At 41.1% G+C, this 24,420-nt stretch overlaps 1 protein-coding gene across 14 annotated transcripts in view; it reads left to right on the top strand.

Moving 5' to 3' along the window:
* The window catches only part of IRAG1 (inositol 1,4,5-triphosphate receptor associated 1), a 112,635-nt gene that overhangs the window by 61,875 nt on the left and 26,340 nt on the right, over positions 1–24,420 (top strand). For 13 of the 14 annotated variants that reach the window (XM_071221437.1, XM_053924977.2, XM_053924980.2 and 10 more), the window contains 4 exons: positions 12,906–13,029; positions 21,197–21,227; positions 22,585–22,725; positions 23,743–23,874. In XM_071221437.1, the coding sequence (XP_071077538.1) occupies positions 12,906–13,029; positions 21,197–21,227; positions 22,585–22,725; positions 23,743–23,874 (428 nt within the window). The remainder of the gene's footprint in view (positions 1–12,905; positions 13,030–21,196; positions 21,228–22,584; positions 22,726–23,742; positions 23,875–24,420) is intronic. The other variant, XM_053924971.1, reaches the window with a different exon arrangement.

Here is a 24,420-nt window from a genome sequence, read left to right on the forward strand (position 1 = left end):
GCACCCCCTGCTTCCACAGTCAATCACCACCCTGTTGTCCATGTCCATGAGTCATTTATACTTGTTCTTTAACTAGACCCTTCCCCTTCTTTCCTCCCATATGCCCCTGTACCCTCCCCTCTGGTCCCTGTCAGTTTATTCCTTGTTTCCATGCCTCTGGTTCTATTTTGCTCGTTGGTTTATTTTGTTCATTAGGTTCCTGTTATAGGTGAGATGATATGGTATTTGTCTTTCACCACCTGGCTTATTTCACTTAACATAATACTCTCCAGTTCCATCCATGCTGTTGCAAAAGGTAGGAGCTCCTTCTTTCTTTCTGCTGTGTAGTATTCCATTGTGTAAATGTACCATAGTTTTTTATCCACTCATTTACTGGTGGGCACTCAGGTTACTTCCAGCACTTGGCTATTGTAAATTGTGCTGCTATGAACATTGGGGTGCATGGGTTGTTTTGATTTTGTGTTTCAAGATTCTTAGGGTATAATACCAGCAGTGGAATTGCTGGATCAAAAGGCATTTCCATTTTTAGTTTTTTGAGGAAATTCCTTACTGTTTTCCACAGTGGCTGTACCAGTCTGCATTCCCACCAACAGTGTGCTAGGATTCCCTTTTCTCTGCATACTCACCAGCACTTGTTGTTTGTTGATTTGTTAATGATGGCCATTCTGACCAGTGTGAGGTGATATCTCATTGTGGTTTTAATTTGCATCTCTCTGATGGCTGGCGATGTTGAGTATCTTTTCATATGCCTGTGGGCCCTCTGTATGTCCTCCCTGGAGAAGTGTCTGTTCAAGTTCTTTGCCCATTTTTTAATTGGATTGTTTGTCTTCCTGGTGTTGAGTCTTATGAGTTCTTTATATATTTTGGAGATCAAACCCTTGCCCGAGGTATCATTAGCAAATATATTTTCCCATACAGTTAGTTCCTTTTTCATTCTGATGATGTTTTCTTTAGCTGCGCAGAAGCTTTTTAATTTGATATAGTCCCATTTGTTTACTCTTTCCTTTTTTTCCCTTGACTTAAGGATGTATTGGCAAAAATATTGCTGTGTGGGCTATCTGAAATTTTACTGCCTATGTTTTCCTCTAGGACTTTTATGGTGTCTCAGCTTATGTTTAAGTCTTTTACCCACTTTGAGTTTATTCTGGAGTATGGTGTAAGTTGGTGGTCTGGTTTCGTTTTTTTTGCAGGTACCATTCCAGATCTCTCACCACCATTTGTTGAAGAGGCTGATTTTACTCCATTTTATTCTTCTTACCCTTTTGTCAAATATCAATTGACCATACAGACATGGGTTTATCTGGGCTTTCTATTCTATTCCATTGATCTATGTGTCTGTTCTTATGCCAGTACCAAACTGTTTTGATTATAGTGGCCTTGTAGTACAGTTTGATATCAGGTATTGTGATCCCTCCTACTTTGTTCTTTTTTCCCCTCAAGATTGCTGAAACTATTTGGGGTCGTTTTTGGTTCCATATAAATTTTTGAAATATTTGTTTTAAATTAGTGAAATATATCATTGGTATTTTAATAGAGATTGTGTTGAATCTAGAGATTGCTTTGAGTAGCATGAGCATTTTAATCTTGTCGATTCTTCCAATCCATGAACATGGTATATACACTTCCATCTGTTTGTATCTTCCTTAATTGCTTTCTTCAGTGGTCTGTAGTTTTCCAAGGACAGGTCCTTTACCTCCTTGGTTATATTTATTCCTAAGTATTTTATTTTTCTTGTTGCTATAGTAAATGGGATTTTTTTCTTAGTTTCTGGTTCTGATATTTCATTGTTGGTGTACCAAAGTGCTTTCAATTTCTGAATATTGACTTTGAATCCCACTATTTTGCCAAATTCACTTATTAGGTCGAATAGTTTTTTGGTGGAGTCTCTAGGGTTTTCCATGTACACTGTCATGTCATCTGCAAATAATGACAATTTTACTTCCTCCTTTACAGTTTGGATAGCTTTTATTTCTTTTTCCTGTCTGATCACTGTGGCTAGAACTTCCAATACTATGTTGAATAAAAGGGGTGAAAGCAAATACCTTTGTCTTCTTCCTGATTGTCTTCTTCCTGATCATAGGGGGAAAGCTTTTAGTTTTTGCCCATTGAGTATGATGTTGGCTGTAAGTTTCTCATATATAGCCTTTTTATGTTGAGTTATGCTCCCTTATTCCCACTTTGCTGAGCATTTTAATCATAAACAGGTGCTGTACTTCATCAAATGCATTTTTAGCATCTATTGATATGATCATGCTTTTTGTCTTTCATTTTGTTTATGTGGTGTATTACATTGATTGCTTTGCAAATACTATACCATCCTTGTATCCTTGGGATGAATCCCACTTGATCATGTTGTATGATCTTTTTAATGTATTGCTGGATCCAGTTTGCTATTATTTTGTTGAGGATTTCTGTTACTACTTTTTAAAATTTACTTCATAACTAATTTCATATATTTTGACTCATTCTCATATTCATCGTTTAATGGGTACATATTATCCTTTTATATTGTATCTATTGTTGGGTATTTCAGATGTTTACAGTTCTTTTAACTATGATGAACAGCCCTACTATAAACATCTTTGTACTTGTAGTTTATTTCTTTCTTCCTTTAATTTACTCCCTTGGGATAAGATCTCAGGCTTGAGAATCACTGGGTTAAAGTGGAGAAACATTTGCATTTACCGAACTGCTTCCAAAATATAAAGCTCCCTGCAAAGACTGAGCCAAGAGACTTTCTCCTGAGAAAAACCAACACTAGAATTTGCTTTGCTTTGCTTTTGTTCCTTATTGGCCAGAATACAGTGAGAACCAGATAATCAATAATAATAATAACTATTGTAATGTATTATGAATAGTGTGAAATGCCACTTCATTATTAGCTTAATTTGCTTTCATGCACACTCAAACTTTACATTTTTAAATATTCATTTCCTTTTTTCCTTATTGGGTGAATTAACATTTGGGTCTTGGGGTTTTTGTTGGTTTGTTTGTTTTTGTTGGTAATGTGTAGGAACTCTATAAATATTACCCATTTGTTGGTTGTATTTTTCTTTGTTTTCATTCCATCATTTTTTGCTTTTAAACAAGTTTTGTGGAAATCAAAGTTTTTATATAATCTTTTTTGCCTATCTTTTCCTATGAAAAGTCTTCCATTATTTATATCATTTTAAAACTATTAATTCTGTTTAATTAGTATAGCAAGTCTATTTTCTACTAATTTATCTATAGTTTGATCTACTTATATTTATTTTCCTAATACCTCTGAAATTTATTTTAACATACAGGTATTTGAGAATTTAAGATCTTGTTACCTTAATCATATTTTGATAGTGTTTATACTCCTTGTTATATTGTGGCTTAGATAATTATATGCTACTTCTTTTTTATATATTCCAAAGACTAGTTCTGAACCTTTGATTCTGTTTTATCCTGATCAGGACTGTATCAGTTAATCACTGCCACCTTGTCATATGTTCTAGAGTGCAGTGGGGTTACTTCTCCCTCATTGTTCTTCTTTCACTGAATATTCATTATATCCTAGATGCAAAGATTCAGCGTAAATTAATGGGAAAATGACTGGACCAGAAGCCAGGAGATTAGAGTTCATTTCCCAGTCCAGACACCAATTAATGGAGTTTTAAAATATGTTCCTCATCCTCTGTGGGTCTCCACTCCCTCTCAGATTGACCTAAGATTAAAAAATTCCAGGTCCTTTCCATTTCGCCTCTTATTTACCTAATTCTCTAAGTGAAATTTATACCATTTTATACATGTTAAATTATGATAGCTGCAGCTTGGATTCAGAAGAACTGTCTAAGCTTTGTTTGTTATAGCTTATAGATTTTTAAATTATTTCATTTGCAAATATTTAGTTCTCATTTGAGCATAGTTTGTCCCTCTTTCAGGTCTTCCTTTCTTTTTCCTCTAAAAGACTGAAAGTTCTTTCTACAAGTCTCCCATATCTCTTATTGGGACATGTTGTACATGATTTATATTTTTGATTATTTATGAAGAAGACTTTTTCATTAGATTTTTCTAGTTGATAACTGGTGGTACAGACGAATGCTGCTTAGTTATTTTACATGTTTCTTGTATAATATTATTACCACCAAATGGTAGAGAGTGATTACTATAGTGATTAAAGAGCATAATTACTATGATTAGAGTGATTACTATGTCCCAAGTACTGTGCTAAGTATTTGATAATATTTCACATAATGCCCACAACCGTGGGAAGTGGTTATACCCATTTCTCTTATTATACCTGTTTGACAAATGAGCAAACTGAGGCTCGGGGAGATTAAGCCCACATGGTGATTAATTGCTGGAGCCAGGATTGGAACCCAGGTGTATCTAAATTCAAAGACTCTTGACCACTTTGCAGAAAGCCTTTGTTTTTCCGATTCACAATCTTTTCATTTTATCAAATTCACTATTTATCTTAGTTGTATGGTTGTGTGTAAAAGTGTATGTATTTTCTTCTGTATCTATATATGTTTTATTACTTCACAACATTCTCTAATATGATAATGGTGATAAGGAGAACACTTGCCTTGTTTCTGTTTATAATTGTGTTTGTGTTTTTCTTTCAGGGATCATGTTGTGTCTGATTATTAAATAAAGGCACTATTTTAATTATCATTATTTCATAATTATATTATTTATATTAGAAAATAGAAAAGATATATGTAATAAAAGATTAAAATAAATATATATTAAAATATTTTATATATTTTACTCTTATTACATATATCTTTTTCTATTTAGGTTATATATTCCTTATATTTTATGTTTTTATTCTTATTTTAAGGAAATATTCTTCTCTTACAAGTTTTGTGTCAAATTTTATTGAATTGCTTTGGATATATATTGAAAAAATAATGTATATTTTATTATTTAATATATTAATTAATAATTTTCACATATAGAAATAAATCATTGTGGTCCTGGAATAAGAAGAGTTATTATCTACAGGGACAAAGATTAGGGGAACATTCACTCTATTTCATATTGTGAAATAGACTTTATAAGGGTGAAGGGCCTGGAGATGATGGAAAAGTCTTCCCTAGAAGAATGACATTTGAGCAGCTGTCTAAAGACTGAACGGGAGTTCATCAGGCAAGGACATTCCTGGGAGAGGGAACAGCGTGTGCTGAGCCTAAAAAGGAGGAGTGAGTTGCTGAGGATCCTAAGATGCTGAGGAGAGCTAACCACATAGTGGTTCCTACTGTGCATTCTAGTGCTCATTCTAAAAACAGAATGAAACCTCTGAAGATGCCGTGGCCAGTGGATTGGTCTGGGAAAGGGGCTCAGGAGTGCAGACAAAGGGACAAGATAGGAGTCTGTTAGGCTGTTGAGACAGCCAAGGGAACTAACTGATTGTGACAGCCGGGAAAAGGCCCTCTCCATGGTGGCGGGGCCTGAGCCTTTTTCATCTCTGCATCCCCAGCATTCAGCCCTGGAAGAGGCCCACAGTCAGTCTCATGTCTTTGGCTGGAAATGACCTCCAAATGATCCTACATCCTACAAGATCCAAACATCCTACAAGTGGTCCCTGTGAAGAGAACTGGTTGGATTGTTGGAGAGACCACAGGCAACAGGGAAAAGGGCCACTCCAGGCCTCAGAAACTGAAGGAGCGCCAAAGTTCTTAAGACTCTGGAATGTTCTGATAAGGATCTTCCCCATCTCCCAAAGGAACAGCAAACAATCATTATAGGAGACTCGAGTTTACCCCATGAGCTCATATGTACTTCTGTATTTAGAGATGTTAAAGGGCCAGCCTCTCCAGCTCCCTGGGAGGACTCCCAAAGCCTTTTGTCCTGGATACGGAGGGAATGAGGCTCTTTGATGGGGCTTTCAGAACACAGGAAAAGGAAGTCAGAACTCTGCAGATATCAATTAAACAAGTGGTTGCCCACCACATCTCCTGCACTGTCCTATACACTGTGATGCCCAGAGTACAAAATCCCACTTAGCTGGCAAGATAGAGTTCCACAACCTCGATGATAAGAATTAAAATACATGCCAGCTTTCTGTTAGAATAAAGACCAGGCCCTGGCCAGATGGCTCAGTTGGTTGGAACGTCATCTCATTCACCAAAAGATTGCGGTTCAATCCCCAGTCAGGTCACATACCTAGGTTGTGGGTTCAGTCCCCTGGTTGGGGCATCAGCAGGAGGCAACCATTCAATGTTTCTCTTTCTCCCCCTTCCTATCTCTAAAATAAATACACATATCCTTGGGAGAGGAGTGAAAAAAAGAAGAAAGACCAGTATCACATAAAAACATTCTATGAGCTCAGTGAAATAGGTACTGTCATACCCATTTTACACATGAGCAAACTGAGGCATCTAGAAAATAAGAAACTCGCCCAAGGCTATGCAGGTGGGAAATGGTGAAGCTAGAGCTCTTAACCATTCAGATCCTAGAAATAAGAAAATAGGAGGAAGTACGCATTTACTGAACACCTGCCATGGTTAATTCTCTTTTTTAAAATTTGGTGTTTATAAGAGTCAAATTCATTTATCTGATTTTACTTCTGAGATCCATCTTGTTCCCTATTAGCACTGGATGGTGAGGTGTTGCTGTAGGCAACAACATGGAGAAGAAGCAGCAAGCTCAGCAGTGGTAAGTGAGTCAGGACAGGTTTCCAGGAGAAACAGTTCTGAGATGAGGAAGAGAAGGGAATCCCAGGCTGAAGGAACAGCAGGAGCAAAGGAATTCAGGCATTTTCTAGTGTGTGGCATGTTCTGGGAACAGAGGAATCCAATTGAGTCAAGTATGGTCCCTATGTCCCAGAGAGATGGGCAGCAAGAGTGGTGAGTACGTGGAAACCAGGGAGACTGAAGGTTTTGAGGGGCAATTAATGAGTTTGAATTTTATCCAGTACCTCTTATAAAGCCAGAGAAGCCTGCAGGTAAGGAAGCATCAGAATAAAAAATTAAGTTTGAGAATAATTTTGGACAGATCATGAAAGCTGGTCTAAAACAGGATGGTCTGGGGGAAGACAGACCAGCTAAGAGGGTATGGAAACAGCCTGGTGAGTGGTGATGAGACTGTATGGAAACAGCCTGGTGAGCGGTGATGAGACTGTAGACTGCAATGGACAGGTGGGGATGGGAGGACAAGTGGGGATGGGAGGACAGGTTTGAGAGCTCTGAGGAGATCAGTTTGGCAGGACTTGGTAAGGAGATGAGGTGGAGAAAGAGACCCGGAAGTCCCCCAGAAGTCTGTCTGCATGGCTGAGGGGTGAAGGTGCCATTAATTAGGACTGGGAGCATGCAGCTCACTTGAGAATAAAGGCAGCAAGTTCGGGTTTGGACATGTTGAATGGCCATAGGGAGCAACTTGGATGTTACAATCTGACAGACCTGGTTTTGCATCCTGGCTCTACACTAACTAGCTGGGACCCTGGGGAATCTAATTAACTTAGCTGAGCCTCAGTTCTTAGCTTGCAATTTCCCCAGAAAATGAGCTTAGCCATGTTTTCTTTGCAGAGCTGTCGTAAGGAAGAATGAGAAAGTGTGGCTGATGTATAGTTGATGTTCAATAATAAATGGTAGCTGTTGAAATGGCTTTGGTTGTCCTGATCTAGGAGCCAATATCTAGGAAGTGGGTGGGCTTCTGGACATGGATGTTGACAGAAGTGTGGGCTGAGGCAAAGATGTGTATTAACTTTCAGGCCTTCTAGATGCCCTGGTCTGGGCTCAGAGCTCTCAGTCTCGGGCAAGGAAAAGGCCTCCCAGAGATGGATCTGAAGAAAGTTTATCCCCAGCCACTCGCTTAGGGGTCACCTGGGGGTTCAGGGCACCTCTACCCACAAACACCGAAAGTTACTTTTCCAAGTCCCTGAGATGGCCAGAAACAAATGCTTTCATTGGAATGAACTAGTATAGGCAGATATTTAAAAAACAAATTTACTACTTTTATTAAAATTAGCTCCTGTTCATTATTTTAAAATTCAACTAATAGTGAAAAATACAAAAAGGAAATTAAAAATGTCTTACACCAAATGTCTCCTTCCCCACAAATGCAGGAGGAGGAAAGGGAGGATGGAGGGAGGTTATATTGCTAGAAATACTTTTTTTTGAAATAAAATATATTAAAATATAATTAAATCACAATTAAAATGAAGTGAAACTGTAGGACCTGCTGAATTAAGGTAATTGATTCCTCCAGGAAAAAAAAAGAAATTCATTGTTAAAAGTTTAAAGAATATATTATGAAATGCATTAAGGGTGTGGGGTCACTGAGGCACTTCACATCTCATGCGTCAAATTTGGATTAACTGCATCCTACAGGAAAAAATGAAATGGCACCTTTATTATTCCTTCCTACCTTTTCATCTCCATATATACCAATGATAAATTATTCTTTTTATATTGTTAAGTCTATAGTATTTACATTTTATTCTGTAACCATAGTTTCCATAGTTGTTTAAGCCTTAAACTTGTATGTGAAAGGATTTCATGCTCACCACTAATGTCTTTACTATGGCTGCTCATTCCCAATGTTATAATTTTGGTGTATGCCTTGTTTAGCTGGATTTCATTATTCAATAGTTTTCCTAGAAGAGCTCAGAAGTGCTATGTTCCCTAAATTCTAGCATGTTTGAAAGTGTCTTTAATTCTTTTTTTAAAAATCCTTACCCAAGGACATTTTTCCATTGCTTTTGAGAGAGAGGAAGGAGGAGAGAGAGACACACATACACACAAACAGAGAGAGAGAGAGAGAGAGAGAGAGAGAGAGAGAGAGAGAGAGACATTGATTGGTTGCCTCCTGTATGCACCCCAACCAGGGATTGAACGTGCAGCCTAGGTATGTGCCCTGACTGGGAATCGAACCAGCAACCTTTCTCTGTATGGGATGATGCTTCATCCAGCTGAGCCACACTGGCCAGGGCAAAATGTTGTCTTTCATTCTAGGAGGACAGCTTGGATGCTAATAAATTCTGGGCCACTTTTCTCTTCAGAGCTTTGTGAATGCTACACAGGATTCAGTGTTGTAGAGAAGTCTGAGGCCAGCTATTTCCAGCGCCCCTTGGTCCTCACCTGTCCCCATATGGCTTATTCCTTCTATGATGGTAGTTGGAGAAGCATTTCATACTTATATAAAACGCAATCTGCAAGTTCAGCTTTATCTGAACTTAGTTGGGGGAAATTTTTTCTTCTCTTCTTGCCTTTGGATCTGTTCTTTGTTTCTTTTTTTCACTACCGCAGAGACACCATAATCCATTAATTTCTCATCATTGCCTCAAGTGTAGATTCATTATTCCATTTCCAAATACTTTAATTTCTTCTGCTTTAAATTCCTTGTGCTCATTTCAGTCTCTCTCATCCTCCTTACTAATTCAATTTGAGACTGCATCTGTTTTATTCTTTCATATTTTCAACACATTGGTTAGTTCTATATTTTTATAATTTCCTGCTTAATTCCATTATTTCAGTCTTCAGTTTATTTCCTTAAATTGGAATCTTCTTCAATCTTTGTGTGATTCTCTCATCTCTGATTTCCTATTTCTGTTTTCTTCAGGTTCCATTTTTTCCATAAATCAAAGAATTTGTGGTACAAATTTTGCACATTTTAGCTGTGTTTGTTGCATCTATGGTTTTTTTAAAAAAGATTTTATTTATTTGTTTTTAGAGCAGAAGGGAGGAAGAGAGGGAAACATCAATGTGTGGTTGACTCCCACACGCCCCCTACTGGGGACCTGGCCTGCAACCCAGGTATATACCCAGACTGGGAGTCAAACCTGTGACCCTTTGCTTTGTAGGCCAGTACTCCACCCACTGAGCCACACCTGCCAGGGTGTGTCTATGTTTTTATCCTAACATCTGTCTCCTGATGTTCCCTTTCTTCTTCCCTTTATGCTTTCCTTCCTTCCTATTTTGACTATAGTATTTTTATATAGTTGCCATGCCATTTGTTTCTATTTTATTTCTTTTTACATGGGCATTTCTACCTGGATTTTCTCTTTACATACATATATATACATATGCATATATATGTATGTAGTGTAGGTCAGTTTCCTTCCTACCTTATCTGCAATCTGTGGCCTCCCTGCAGTACTTAGCTGAGGACGGGGTGTTCCATGCGGCTTTGTTATTGCTGGATGGTGGAGAAAAGGGGAAGTTCAGATGGAGCTGTGCATAGTGGTGTTTATGATATTGGTTTCTGCTCTTTTTCTAACTTTGTTCATAGTCCAACACTTCAGTTTATTACACCAAAGTGGAGCTTATCTTATTCCCTTAGGTGGGAAGTAATGGGTTATGGATTATTTCACCAATTCAGGGTAGAATTATAGAGACAACCTACTCAGGTATTTATTTTCCAGCTTTGATCCAACTATTTCCAGCAGATACCGTCACTATTCTGTCAGGTAAAGGAAGGAAAAGAGACAAATTCCAAGGAGTTTGACCACTATGCTATTTCTCAGAAAGGCGGGCAGGGGGTGGTGGGAAATAACTTCAGTTGGGCTTTCCATGTGTCTCACTCCATCACAGAAGCTTGTTTTATTTATTTTCTCTTTATTTTCCTTTCTGGTAAATCCCTCCCTACTTTTCCACATAATTAGCTCTGGTAGAATACTGTGCAACAGTCCTTCTGTCTTTTCTTTCTCCTCCTCCTCATTAAGACAAAGAAACAGCAGCACAGGCAGTCTTTTCACTGGCTAGCGTATTGTTATGGTGGCATGGAGATCTTTCTACTCAAGAGAAACACTCTGAATCTCCTCTCCTGGCTGCCTGCTCATCTTCTCAGTCCACTTCCCTTCCCACTCTGTGGTACTGCGCTCTTTGCCAGGATTTTTTTCTCTCATCTTCCTCTCAGTACAGAGTCTTTGAGGGAAGAAGAAAAGGTTATTAAGGGGAAGAGCTCTACATTGTTTCCAGTAAGTTTTATCTTTCTCTGGCCATTATTTAAAAAAATTATCACCTTTTTCCATATTTGAGAATTGCTGCTATATTTTTAGTTGATTTTAAAATTCATTGTTATTGTTAAGTTCATTTGGTTAAATTTAGGAAGAGCTTGGCTGATTCTGAGATCCATCAGTTCTCGGATCACTCTGCAGACCACCATTTTAGCAAAGCTAGAAGCCCTGACTAAGTACTTTTGGGGGTAGGGGGATGCTTGACCAAGAGTACTTTTGTAGGCAAAGCTCCTGGTATGACTTTCACATGATTATTAGACCTTGGTATGGTTCAATCATATAGAACTCTCAGGAGCCCATTGCTTAATTATCTCTCTGCTGGGTATTGGTAGAGTGAGGCCAGAAGCACCACAGGACTTACCGTCTGTCACATGGAAATGTCAGAGATCAATAAATGCCAGGACAGAACCCAAGAGGTGACAGGTAACTAAGAGACTGTCTAGTTCAATCTTATACTTGAAGAAGGACAACTGACTGCCCCATCTTTGACAAATAGCTCTCCCAGCAAAGTCTGGAGGGCTATTTGTCAAAGATGGGGCAGTCGGTTGTCCTTCTTTGAGTATAAGATTGAACTAGACAGTCTAGTTCAATCTATTCCCAGCAAAGTACCATTTCCTGGTACTTTCCTTGAGTACCAAGAAACTCATGAATACCATTCTGTTATTGGAAAGCTCAAATATTTAAGCATTATTTACCTTGAGCCAAACTATGCCTCCTCTTATCTCTGTGTGGTCTCCCTTGGTGAGGAAGTTTCTAATCAACATGATTCCCAATCTTAGCTCCATTTGGATGGCTAGCACAACTATGCCTATAGCCTGGCCTATAATTCTGGAAAATGATTGAGCAGGTTGTAAATCTTCTAGGTCAAAACCCATTAGAGATGGTAAAATGTATGACTATAAAGTCTTGCATGCAAAAGGAAAGTAACCATGATATGGGATGAAAATACCTGATTTGGTGCAAGTAAAAGAGATGTGAGGCATTTTAATCCTAAATGTACTGTGAGCCCATGGTAAGGCACACCAAGTCTATGCTGCACGATAACAAATGTGAATGTCAGGGACATGTGCCAATGCCTTCCTGAGCTAAGACCTTGTGAGAGCACATCTGGGCCTCTGGGAGCGCAACAACCAGATGTGTGCAGGCAGGGGAGCTAGAGGCCATGGGCCACAGTGGGTCATAATGAGCATCTGGGAAAACAGGGCTAGAGCCTGGAGAAAGAACATTTTGGGAGAGGTACAAGAGTTGTCTTCAAACAGGAGAAAGACTTACGGGAAAGAAAATATTTCATTTGTTCTTTCTGCCTTCAGAGCAAGACCCCAGATAGCTTTAGGAGATAACAAAAGCCTGTTCATTTGTTCTGTTGACTAGGAGGTATTTGTTTTTGAGATCTTTAAAAGACCTAATGACCTTAGATTTACCCTAGAAAAATTCTGTTTCTATTCCTACTTATGGGGATGTGGAACCAGATGCTGATTTCTAGGTAGGCCACAGATGATTGAACTGTTGAATTCATTTGAGGAAGAATAATTGGGCAACAGTCCTTCTGAAAAACCTACTAAAGAGAGGGGATTTTTGCAAACATTATGCCAAATAGTCAACTAGCTTCCAGTTCCCAGAAACCAAACTCTGACCCAAGACACAAGAACCTGCTTGGTACTTTGGGAAGCAATGGAAAGAACATAGAATTTGGAGCAAACAGAATTGGTTTGAAGCCTGCCTATGCCATTTACTAGTTCTGTGACCTGAAGCAAGTTCTTAACCTTGCCAAGTCTTGGTTTACCCACCTGTAAAATGAGAAAATAAAGTTCTAGCTTACTGAGTCATTGTGAGGATAAAGTAACAATTATAAAGCCGCTGGGATAGAATTAAGTTCTTACAACTGTTAAAGCTCTCCCTATCCACTGAACCAAGTTGCCAACAGAACTACAGTGATTTCAAACAGACACATAAGTTAAGCACTTTTTTCTTTCAGGGCTCCCTTCTGAACTGTCCCCAGCTACTGAGGAAGAAGAGTCAAAGAGTGGCTTGGATGTCATGCCCAATATTTCTGACATGCTGCTGCGCAAACTGCGGGTCCACAAGTCTCTTCCTGGGAGGTAAAGTCAGGGCATGGTCGCGGATACCTGTATGAGGTGGCCTGTGTTAGATTCTAGATGGGACACAGTAGTGCACCAGCCTTGATTTCTGACCCCAAACAGATCAGGGTCCAATGGTCCAGGGCAAATGCATCTCAAACAAAAAGAATAATAAAGGGCCAAGTGGGGTGGAAGCAACTCAGCGAGCAGTTGGGGTTCATAGGCATGCACAAGGGTCACCAAGAGGCTCCTGATGGCAGACAGCAGTGGGCTTTGGGCCAGGAGGCCTGGTTTTAATCCCAGCTCTACAATTTACTTATAACTGAGAGAATTTTAGATCTGATATCTGCATAGATGGAGATGTAGAACATTTGGGACCACATAAAGAAGGATTGCTTGGCAAACCTACCAGTCTCTTCTACCCATGGGGACAAAGTGGCTTCATTTCTCAAGCCCCAGTCTCCTCACCTACACAAGGGATCTGTCATTGGTAGATAAATGAGATGGTGTGTGAGCATGGACTTAGGGTTTTATCAGCACATAACAGGCCCTGGTAACTGGGTTAAAAAGTGAACAGTTTAGAGTATAAAGGAGAGAAAATCGGGTACCACTAGGCAATAGGAACTGGATGGGTGCCTGCAAATGAGGCTTCCTACCAAGCCCAGAAACCTGGGGACTAAACTGTTGGGCACAAAAGCCATTAAAAGGAGCTACCAGACATAACAGAACTTCCTAATTTAAGGGTAAATATGAAAGGAAAACAAGTTTTTCCCATCAGGTGTTATGTATTCAAATTCGACACTATAATCAACAAAAACAGAGTCATTAAGGCAATACTCAAAGGGACTGAGCAACAAAACTAATATCAAGAAAAGTGGTAGAGGGGACTTCCAGTCAAGATGGAGGCATAGGCAGACATGCCTCACCTCTTCATGCAACCATAGAAAGAATTACAACTAGATCCCAAAACAAATAATGCCCAGAACTGACATAAATTCAAGCTGTATGGAAGTCTGACAACCAAGGATTTAAAGAAGCCACATTCATCCAAATGGGTAGGAGAGGCAGAGTCATGGAGTTGGGCAGAGAGGCCCAGAGATGCAGTGTGACATGGAGAAGTGGTGGCAGCAGCAGAATGGACAATCCCACATTCATGTATGGTAGATAAAAAATCAGGAGGGATACCTCGGAAGCGAGCAATCCCAGCCCCAGGTGAGATCATACAGCCAAGTGTTCCAGTACCAGGAAGATAAATCACCATAACTTCTGGTTGTAAAAACCAGTGGGGATTGGGGCAGTGGAAGGAACTGCTGGATTTTTCAGGAGATTCAGCTTAAAGGGCCTGCACAGACTTAGAACTGATGCAAACCCACCCACTCTGGGATTCTACACCAGGGCAGCATCTGGAAGGTCACTAGTCTCATACGGGAAGTGGGTGAAGAGACTGGAAATGGGGTAAGTGCTGGGTAAACCTCTAGAAGCCAGGCAGCAGCATTGTCCCCTCTCTGAGCCCTCCCCCCACACAGAGCCACAAAGCAGTAAAGCAGGCTGCTCTGCCTTGGCAATTACCTAAGGCCCTGCCCCACACAATTTGCAGGTGTGTTTTCTATAATAGGCCATGCTACTAAAACAAGCAATCAAAGCAGCTCTACCTAATAAACAGAAACAAACACAGGGAGGCTGCCAAATTGAATAGACAAATGTGGCCCAAATGAAAGAATAGAACAAACCCCTAAGAAAGAACTAAATGAAATGGAGATAGCCAACCTATTAGATGCAGCGTTCCAAACACTGGTGATCAGGATGCTCAAAGAACTCACTGAGTATGGCAACAACATAAATGAAGAAATAAAGGTTACACTAAGTGAAATAAAGAAAAATCCACAGGGAACCAACTGCACAGGGAAGGAAGCCAGGATTCAAATCAATAATAAGGAATAAATAAGCATTCAACAAAATGAATAAGAATTTTGCTTTTCATAAGCAAAATGAAAAAAGAATTTAAAAAATTGAGGTTAGTATAAGGACCCTCTGGGATATCTCCAAATGTACCAACATCTGAATCATAGGGATGCCAGAAGGAAAAGAGGAAGAGCAAGAAATTGAAAACTTATTTGAAAAAATAATGAAAGAAAACTTCCCTAATTTGGTGAAGGAAATAGACATGCAATTCCAAGAAGCACAGAGAGTCCCAAAGAAGTTGGACCCAAAGAGGACCACACCAAGGCAAGTCATAGTTAAAATGCCAAAGGTTAAAGATAAAGAGAGAATCTTAAAAGCAGCAAGAAAAAAGCAGAGGCACCTACAAAGGAGTTCACATAAGACTGTCAGCTGATTTCTCAAAAGAAACTTTGCAGGCTAGAAGGGACTGGTAAGAAGTATTCAAAGTGATGAAAAGCAGGGATCTACAACCTAGATTATTCTATCCCGCAAAGCTATCATTTAGGATGAAAGGCCCACAGATAGAGTGCTTCCCAGACAAGGTAAAACTAAAGGAGTTCATCATCACCAAGCCCTTATTACATGAAATGTTAAAAGGACTTATTTAAGAAAAAGAAGATCAAGATCATTAACATTAAAATGGCAACAAATTCACAACTATCAACAACTGCATCTATATAAGCAAACAACTAGCACAGAAATAGAATCACAGAAATGGAGATCACATGGAGGGTTATCAACTGGGAGGGGGAAGAGGGAGAACTGGGGAAAAGGTGCAGGGATTAAGAAACATAATTGGTAGGTACAAATAGACAGGGGGATGTTAAGAATAGTATAGGAAATGGAGAAGCCAAGGAACTTATATGCACAATCCATGGACATGAACTAAGGAGGGGATTGCTGGAGGGAGGGGGGTACCAGGCAGAGGGGAACAAAGGGGGGAAAATTGGGCAACTGTAATAACATAATCAATAAAATATATTTAAAAAATAAAAATGTGTGGGGATTTTCCCCACAATGTAAAAAACTGTAAAAAAAAAAAAGTGCTAGAAACAAGTCAAAAGCAGGCTGAATTCACAGCTGGAGGTGGGAGTGACTTAGGCCAGTTCACCTGGCGGAAAGGCACAGAGGGAATGTCCAGAGACAGGAAACCAAAGGAGAAGTACCCAAATGCACTGCTGGTGACAGAGCATTTTACATGCTGTGTGTCTTTTGGTGTTTGTGACAACCCAGTGAGGCAGGAAAGGAAGATTTTATTTTGTTTATCTTAGTTGGGGGAACAGAGAAGCAAGGCAACGTGCTAGTAGGTGACAGAGTCAGAAATTGAACTTAGGGTGGACTGAGTTGCCTTTTCAGCTATACCAGGCACCTGTCAAAAGTACCAAAACAAACACTGGTGCTCTTTGGTTTGCAAGAAACCAAAAGGTTTGTCAAGAGGGCTGACCAACCAAGGCTGGTCAAGAGGGCTGTTGGCTTCTTTTTCCTCTGTAAAGTTGAAGATAGTTAGTATGATTAGGGCACACCTCCAGCTAATTAAATTTTCTCAGCTTTCCCAGGAAAGGGGGACTGAGCAGTTTTATCATCCCCGAGTGAGTTAACAGCTACCAGCTATCAACCATGAGGCCAGATGAGCTTGCACGGTCAATGAATAAAATCAGCATCTGAAGCATGTGGTCCAGGCTGTCAGACTGGGATCAGTGTCTCTCATACATCGTGGGTCCCGTCACAAACGTCCCCGCTCTGGCCGCTCAGTCTCCCTGCTTCTGGCCTTAGTAGAAGCTGTTCCCAAATTGGGCCCTTAATTGGGCCCAGAACTCTCTAGCTCTGGATTGGGGGTTGAGAGATATGGACAAACTCATGTAAGATGCCATCCAATAGAAGGAAGCCAGAGCTTCAAGATTCCTTTCCCCAGCAGAAATGCTGGTTTCCCCAGCATTACACTTGAGTTTTAAGATGCAGGAGTTTGTTTTATGTTCCATGTGAACTATGAGAATTGGGATTGAACCATACCAAGAAGGACTCATAGATTCAGCAAACTGAATGGATTTGGTAGAAAAACCAGGTCTAGAACCCAAATTAGAGACAAGGTCAGTGGTTGGTTAACAAGAATGCAAAGAGGAGATGTTACTGAATAAGGTATTCCAGGGTCAAACACCAAAAGGAGCAATAAACAGGCATTTAATCAACAACCATTCATTGAGTACTTGTTACGTGCCACACATTAGAATGGAGAACAAGAAGACACAGTCCCTGTTCTCACGACACTTACAGCCTGGGTGGGGAGACAAATAATATTCAGGTAACAAAATGAATGATTTCAGATAGCAAAGCTGCTACAAAGACCATAAATGGGCACAGATAGAGAATAACATGGGACCTTTGGGAAGAGGGTCAAAAAGGCCTCTATGATAAAGTAGTAATTAAGTTGAGACATGTAAATGACAAAAAGAAGTTATCCGTGCAAAGATTTCGATGAAGGAGTTCCCAGACAAAAAGCAGTTTTTTTCAACAAATCATTCTGAGATGACTAGATAGTCACATGCAAAAAAGTAAAATTGTACCCTACCTTGCACAATATATAAAAATTAACTAAAAATGGATCATTAGTCTAAATGTAAATGCTAATGCTTTAAACTGTTAAAATAAAATATAAGAGCAAATCTTTGTGACCTTGGGTTAGTCTATGGTTTCCAGATATGACACCAAAATCACAAGCAACAAGAGAAAAAATAGATGAATAGTTATTTCATCGAAATTAAAAAATGTTTTGATGCAAACAATAATACCATCAAGAAAGTGATGGTAATACCACAGAATGGAAGAAAATACTTGCAAATCATGTATCTGATAAGGGACATGTTTCCAGATATATAAAGAGCTCTTATAATTCAATAAAAGGACAACTAATTTTTTTTTAATGGGCAAAGGATTTAAGTAGACATTTCTTCAAAGAATATATATGAGGAGTTAATAAGCACATGGAAAGATGCTCAACATAATTAGTCATTAGGAAAATGCAAATCAAAATGATAATGAGATTTACATTTTATGTCCACTGGAATAGTTATACTAAAAAAGATGAGCAATAACAATGTGGAGGACTTGCAATCCTCAGCAAAACGATACAGCCACTTAGGAGTAACAGTTTGGCAGTTCTTTAAAAAGTTCAACATAGTTACCATATGGACCAGCAGTTCCACTGTTAGGTATATAGCAAAGAGAAATGAAAATACAGTTCTGTCCAGAAAGTATCCAGCCATGTAATATGAAAAAGAGACATTCATTGAAGAAGATACAAGATACAAGAAACATTGTACACAGGACAATGACGCTTTGGTTCCCTTCATGGTAGGCACCTTGGGACCTCACACAGTTCTCCCAGTTGCCATCAGCTGCCCAGTTGTATTTTCTTGAAACTCATTGACAGCCTTAAATGTCTTCCTTTTTAAAGGTGATTTTAGTTTGGGGAAAAGCCAGAAGTCACAGGGCACCAAATCTGGGCTGTAGGGGGCTGAGTCACCTGGGTAATTTGATGTTTCACAAAAAAACTCTGTGTGAGACGTGATGCATGAGCTGGCATGTTGTCGTGATGAAGCTGCCAATCACCAGTTGCCCATCGCTGCAGCCTTCTGAATCATCCAAATAGTTTCTGCAGACGAATGTTCAATCTTAATACAAAATTTTTTGCAGTTTTGTTGCTCTACCCAGTCGATTTGAATGCGAGGGTCATACAGTACACATGCTCACTCAACGGCATCTACTACCCCCACTGACTAGTACAGTGAACTCATCACAGTTCACACATGCACATTCCAGTCCACTCTCCTTGGCTGCCAGGTTACATCGATGCTGCGCAAACCACGCTCATCATATTAACGATGGTTGGACTTATTCCAGACAGACATCGTTTATGTCCATACAAAAACTTGTACGTAAGTGTTCAATAACAGCATTTTCATAACAGCCAAAACATGGAAACAACCCAAATGTCCATCAACTGAAGAATGAATAAACAAAATGTGATGTCTTCATACAATGGAATATTATTCAGCCATAAAAATAAAATACTGATATGTGCTATAATGTGGATGAACCTTGAAAACATTATGCTAAGTGAAAAAAGCCAGTCACAGAAGACTACGTGCTGTATGATTTCTTTTATAAGACATCTAGAACAAGGAAATCCAGAGACAAGAAGTAGGTTAATGGTTGCCTAGGACTGTGGTAGGGCGGGTTGGCTGGGAAAGACACAGAGTGAAAAGAGTGACTGCTAGTTAATGGGTACAGGGGCTTTTGGGGGGAATGATGAAAAAGTTCTAAAATTAACTGCAGGGGTGGTTGTAAAATTCTGTGAATATACTAAAAATTACCGTATTGTAAATCTACAGTATAAGGATTATATTTCAATACAGTGTTACAAAAGAGAGTGGGAAGAAAGAGGAAAGAACAGTAACTGCAAAGGCCCTGGGGCCACATGAGGTGTGTTTGAGGCGAAGAATGGTCACTGCGGCTGGAGAGTGGGGAATCTGGTGGAGGCCGGCTCACAGAGGGCCTTGATTTTATTCTAAGGCCTATTAAGGGAGTTTGAATTTTAGGCACGCAAAGCCATCCAGAATGGTCACCTGGTATGTCACCTGCTAGACCTGTGTCCCTTTGGAGGCCCCAGGCTCTGCCCCCCAGCTGCCTATGCCAGTTCACAAGGCACAGCTCTCGGGATCGGGTGCTGGCTGTATCACGTGGCCCCTTCAGCTAAAGCACACCTCCCTGAATTCTCAGGGCTTTGTACATGTTTTTGAAAAGTGTGTTCTATACACCCCCCCCCCCACACACAAAATCCCCATGGAAAATGGGTCATCAAAATAGAAAAATGAGTTTGGTTAATAAGTGGTAAAAATGTGTAAATACCACATACTATCCAAACAAAGCCAGGAGTCGATGGCAAGCTGAATGAGTTCTGACAAATCATTTACACAACGTATGCATGCTCTGTGGGATTATGTTGGCTGGCCCACAGCAGAAGGGGCCTGACGGGTGGGGCCGTGACAAGAATTGTGAGCATCAACCATCTTTGCAGTTGTTTATCTCATGCTCTGTACTTTGCTGACTTGCTGGCCATGGGGTCTTTTTGCTTCATCCTGACAGGAAGGCTCTCACAGTCACTTGTCGAGGTGAGAACCAGGCACTTGCAGAGATAACTGACCCCTACCTTTGCTCTTGGGGTTCCTCTGCACCTGTCAAAGGGAGGAAGCTATGTTTCCTGAGAGTCTTATCAATGGCACACTCTGTTGCCAAGTCCTGTGACGCTGGGAGGACCTCTCCCAGGCCTCCCACCCCAGCACAGGAAAGGGCCCATGCATTATTTACATTGTCCGGGTTTCAGAACAGGGTGGGTTTTAGCCACCGGCAAGAGCTACAGCAGCAGGAACACAGCGTGCAGGCAGGTACAAGGACTGCTTGCTGTGGGCACCACACACAAAGAGGAAGCTCTCAGAATGATGCTGCTGTGCTAGCTAGGGTTCTCTCACACAATCTCTAATTCCAGCTATCAGAAGCGGTTCTTGCTGTGGAGAAGAGCTCTGGCCACTCTTTCCTGCCTTTTACTCTTTGGCCCACATGCACCCTCATCACAGTCCTCAGAGACAGGAGGAGGGGTAGGCTGTGCACGCCTGGGTCGCCCTGAAGGAATAATGGCTGCTTAGATGTGTACAGTTAATAAAGTATGTACCACATACATTTTCTTATAAGTCCTCAAAACAAGCCTGTGAATGAGTCATAATAGCTAACGTCTGAGTGTGGATGTCATGAATATTCACATGTAAATACACGCACGCACACATTCACATTTATACATAAACACATGTGTGGGTATCATGCATACATGAATATAGATGTACACATGTGTACACACACACATGTACATACATCATATATTCCTTATAAGACTCCTGTAAGATGATCAAACAGAGAGAGATTAAAACGACTTGTCTGAAGTCACGATCACGGAGGCCCTGGTGGAGGCTGGCCCAGGGTCTAATGTTCCCACCACACTTCCTCTGTGGGAGTCAATATCTGGTAGAATGTCTCACCGATTACAGAGCTCACACAAAGCCTACCCTGAACCTTTCCCACCTCAGAACTCCGCTTACTCCATTTCTGGAACCCATGGTCTGCTGCTTGTTCAAATTCACCTTTTCGTTCATTTCATAGGTGGAATAAAGTTCATTTGTGTGCCTTTTCTTTTTCACAGTGCCCCTCCACTCACTGAAAAGGAAGTTGAGGTAAGTAACTCAAATGCTTTATGAAATTATGGAGCCTGGGCTTGATGGGCTCTGTGTACTCTTCCAGTGAGGGGTTAGCCCAGATACAGAGCATTAAACGTTGGGCATTATTGATCGTCGTAACTGGACTGAGGCTTGGGCAGGACAGAGACTCTCCACCCACCGACCTTGGTGAAGACGGGCCATGGCCGGTTTGCCAGGGCCAGCTCCTGTCCTCGGATGCATACAGACACAGTCAGTGTGCTGCATGGGAGAGGTGGCACAGGCTTTGGAATCAGTCCGTGCTTGAATCCTGGCTCAGCTACTGTGTCACCTTGAACAAGTTAATGACCTCTCTGGTCTTCGTCTCTTTAATCATATATGGATATAGCAGTTCCTGTAGAGAGGGTTTTGTGGGAGTAAATGAGCGAAGGTGCCTACAACTCATAGCATTGCTGGGATACAGTAGGTGCTCAACGAGGAGCAGCTTTCACTGTTGCCATCATCGCTGTCACTGGGTCCCTTCAGGGCCTTCAGTTCTCCGTTTGGAGGTTTCTCCCACCGTGGGCCTTGTTACGTGCACTTCAGAAGTTCAGGAAGAGTTATGTCTCCCCAACAGTATACATCTGCTTCCATTTGACTCAGGCAGGGCAATGAAAGCTGTAAAAATAAAATAAAGGCCATTGCTTCCTTCCTGTGTAGTCCGTCTATTTCCCCCAGTAGTTTCTCCCCAGTAGTTTCCTATTATTCCAGGAATTCCATGTCTGATCAAAATCACCTTTCAAAGTTCATTCATACAGGCTGCATTTTTGGCATAGAATATTTGTTCTAGAAAGCTCCTGTTGGGATCGTACCTGGCCTTACTTAATCTCCTGGCAGCTCTTAAAGCTGCTTTCAGTGGAGCACTTGGAATACTTAGGCAAGATGCTGGTTCAAGTTTGCTTTAAGTCAACGAGCCTCACATCTCAAATTTCCTTTACAGTAGTTTCACGTGAAACCTCCAAAATCTACGTGTAATAAATCCTTGCATGACTCCAAACTGCTTACACAATCAGCTGTGTTGGCCCAAGTTTATCTAAACCTAAATACAGGATGTTATTTTCTTGAAGTTTGGGGGAAAGCCGAGTGTTATTCTCTTATTATTCCTCAGTAAAATGCATTGGTCTTCGGGTCCTAGGAAGGACCCAGCATGGATCTCAGGTTACCATTCCACCATCCTTTGTGCAGTTGACGGTAAAAGGACTTTCACATGTACACAGCTGCTTTGGCGACTGGTTCCAGGAACTGATGTAAAATGCTCATGCAAGGAGCATACCTGCAGCCTCATTCTCTGCAATAATTCCTCCTGGCACCTCTCCTGTACTCTTGTTCCCAACAGAATGTGTTTGTACAACTGTCCTTGGCCTTTAGAAATGACAGCTATACCCTGGAATCTAGAATTAACCAGGCCGAAAGGGAACGCAACCTGACGGAAGAGAACACCGAGAAGGAACTGGAAAACTTCAAAGCTTCCATTACGGTAATTGTGGGTCCTGACTGGGGACCCCTCCGAGGAGGGGCTTCTCCAAGGGCTATGCTGGGGGCCCTGCTTTTCTCAGTCACCAAGCAGCATCTCCTGAAATGAGGAATCGGGCCAAGGCCCTGAGCCAGTCAGTCTTCCTCAGAGAGCTGGGAGGAGCTGAGGCAGAGATCGTGAAGGCCTGGGTGACCTCAGGGCAGTGGGTGAGCCCTGTGAGCCCTCGGGAGCGCCTCAGAAGTGGGCTGGGTGACCTGGGATAGCAAAGGGAGCTCCTTGGGAACCAGAGACATAGATGTGATTCCCTTCTTTTAGTCCACTAAGTATGAGGGAGGACCCAAAAAACCCTGGAATTTCTTTACAAAAAACTGCATATTTATTCTTACATGGTTAAACTTCAGTCATGTTTATAGTTCTCTCCATTTGATGCAATACATCTATTGCGATGCTTTTTTCCACTGCTCAAAACAGTTTTGAATTCATTGATTTTGATGCCTTTTAGGGCTTCTACTATTTTTTTGTGTCACCTCTTCCACATCTGCAAAACGTTTCCCTTTGAGGATTTTTTGCATCCGGGGAAATAAAAAAGTCACTCAGGCCGATGGCGAGATCGGGTGAATAGGCTTGGGGTCATGTTGTTTTTGATCAAAAACTGCTGAACACTCAGTGCAGTGTGTGGACAGGTGTGCTTGTAAATCACCCATCATGAAATGGGCAAATGAGTTGAAAGAGTCTTCACAAAAAATTCACTGAAGCTGAACGCAGCCTCTCACAGCACCAGCTGGTACACTGATACAGATGGGTTCCTAGCACACTCACCTAGGGGGGAAGCCTGTACTACAGGGGACCCACTCTCCAGAAGATAATTCCAGTTTTTGGGGGGTCCCCTCTCGTATAGTGTCCACATTGGGCTTCTCTAATCCCCAGAAGGAGCTGTAGCCTGGTCCTGCAGAGGCTACTCCTTTCAGACAGGGCAGGGACCAGTGAGGAACCCAGGTGATGTTCCTTCTCACTCCTCAGTCTTCAGCTTCTCTCTGGCAGCACTGTGAGCACCGGGAGACCTACCAGAAGCTGCTGGAGGACATCGCTGTCCTGCACCGCCTGGCCGCCCGCCTCTCCAGCCGGGCTGAGATGGTGGGGGCCATCCGCCAGGTGAGCCTCTGCAGCTCCCAGCCCACTGACTGGCTCTGCTCTGCCCACAGTAACCAAAGCCATCATATAGGGAGTGACAACAACAGACACCACTTAATGAAGGCTTCCTCTGGGCCAGGCAGTCTATGTACATTATTGTGGGTTTTTCAGAGTTGTTTTTTTTTTGGTGGACCATTAAACCCTCAAGTGCTCTTTGGAAGATCTTTCTGTGGACCCCTAAGTACTCCCTCCTTTTGTTAGAGATTTCTAATGCATATTGGAATAATCAAACCTTTGAGTAGTCTTATAGTGAAGAGCCTGTTTAAGTTTACCGCCGTATTTCCCAAATGTATTTGACTGAAGAACCACTCCTTTTATTTTTGTCACAAAATACCTATTCAACTCCCATGGAACTAGTACTTGGCAAACATGCATTAGGAAAAACTGCCTTGTTTCGTTCAATCCTCCCAGCAACCCTGTTAAAGTAAATATCCTATCCCCCCATGAAGACAGGCAGTCTCAGAAAAGTGGTAGCACTGAGACTGGCAGAGCTGGGGTGCCGGCCCA

This window comes from Desmodus rotundus, chromosome 5 (genome assembly GCF_022682495.2).
Source record: "Desmodus rotundus isolate HL8 chromosome 5, HLdesRot8A.1, whole genome shotgun sequence".
Taxonomy (NCBI): Eukaryota; Metazoa; Chordata; class Mammalia; order Chiroptera; family Phyllostomidae; genus Desmodus; species Desmodus rotundus.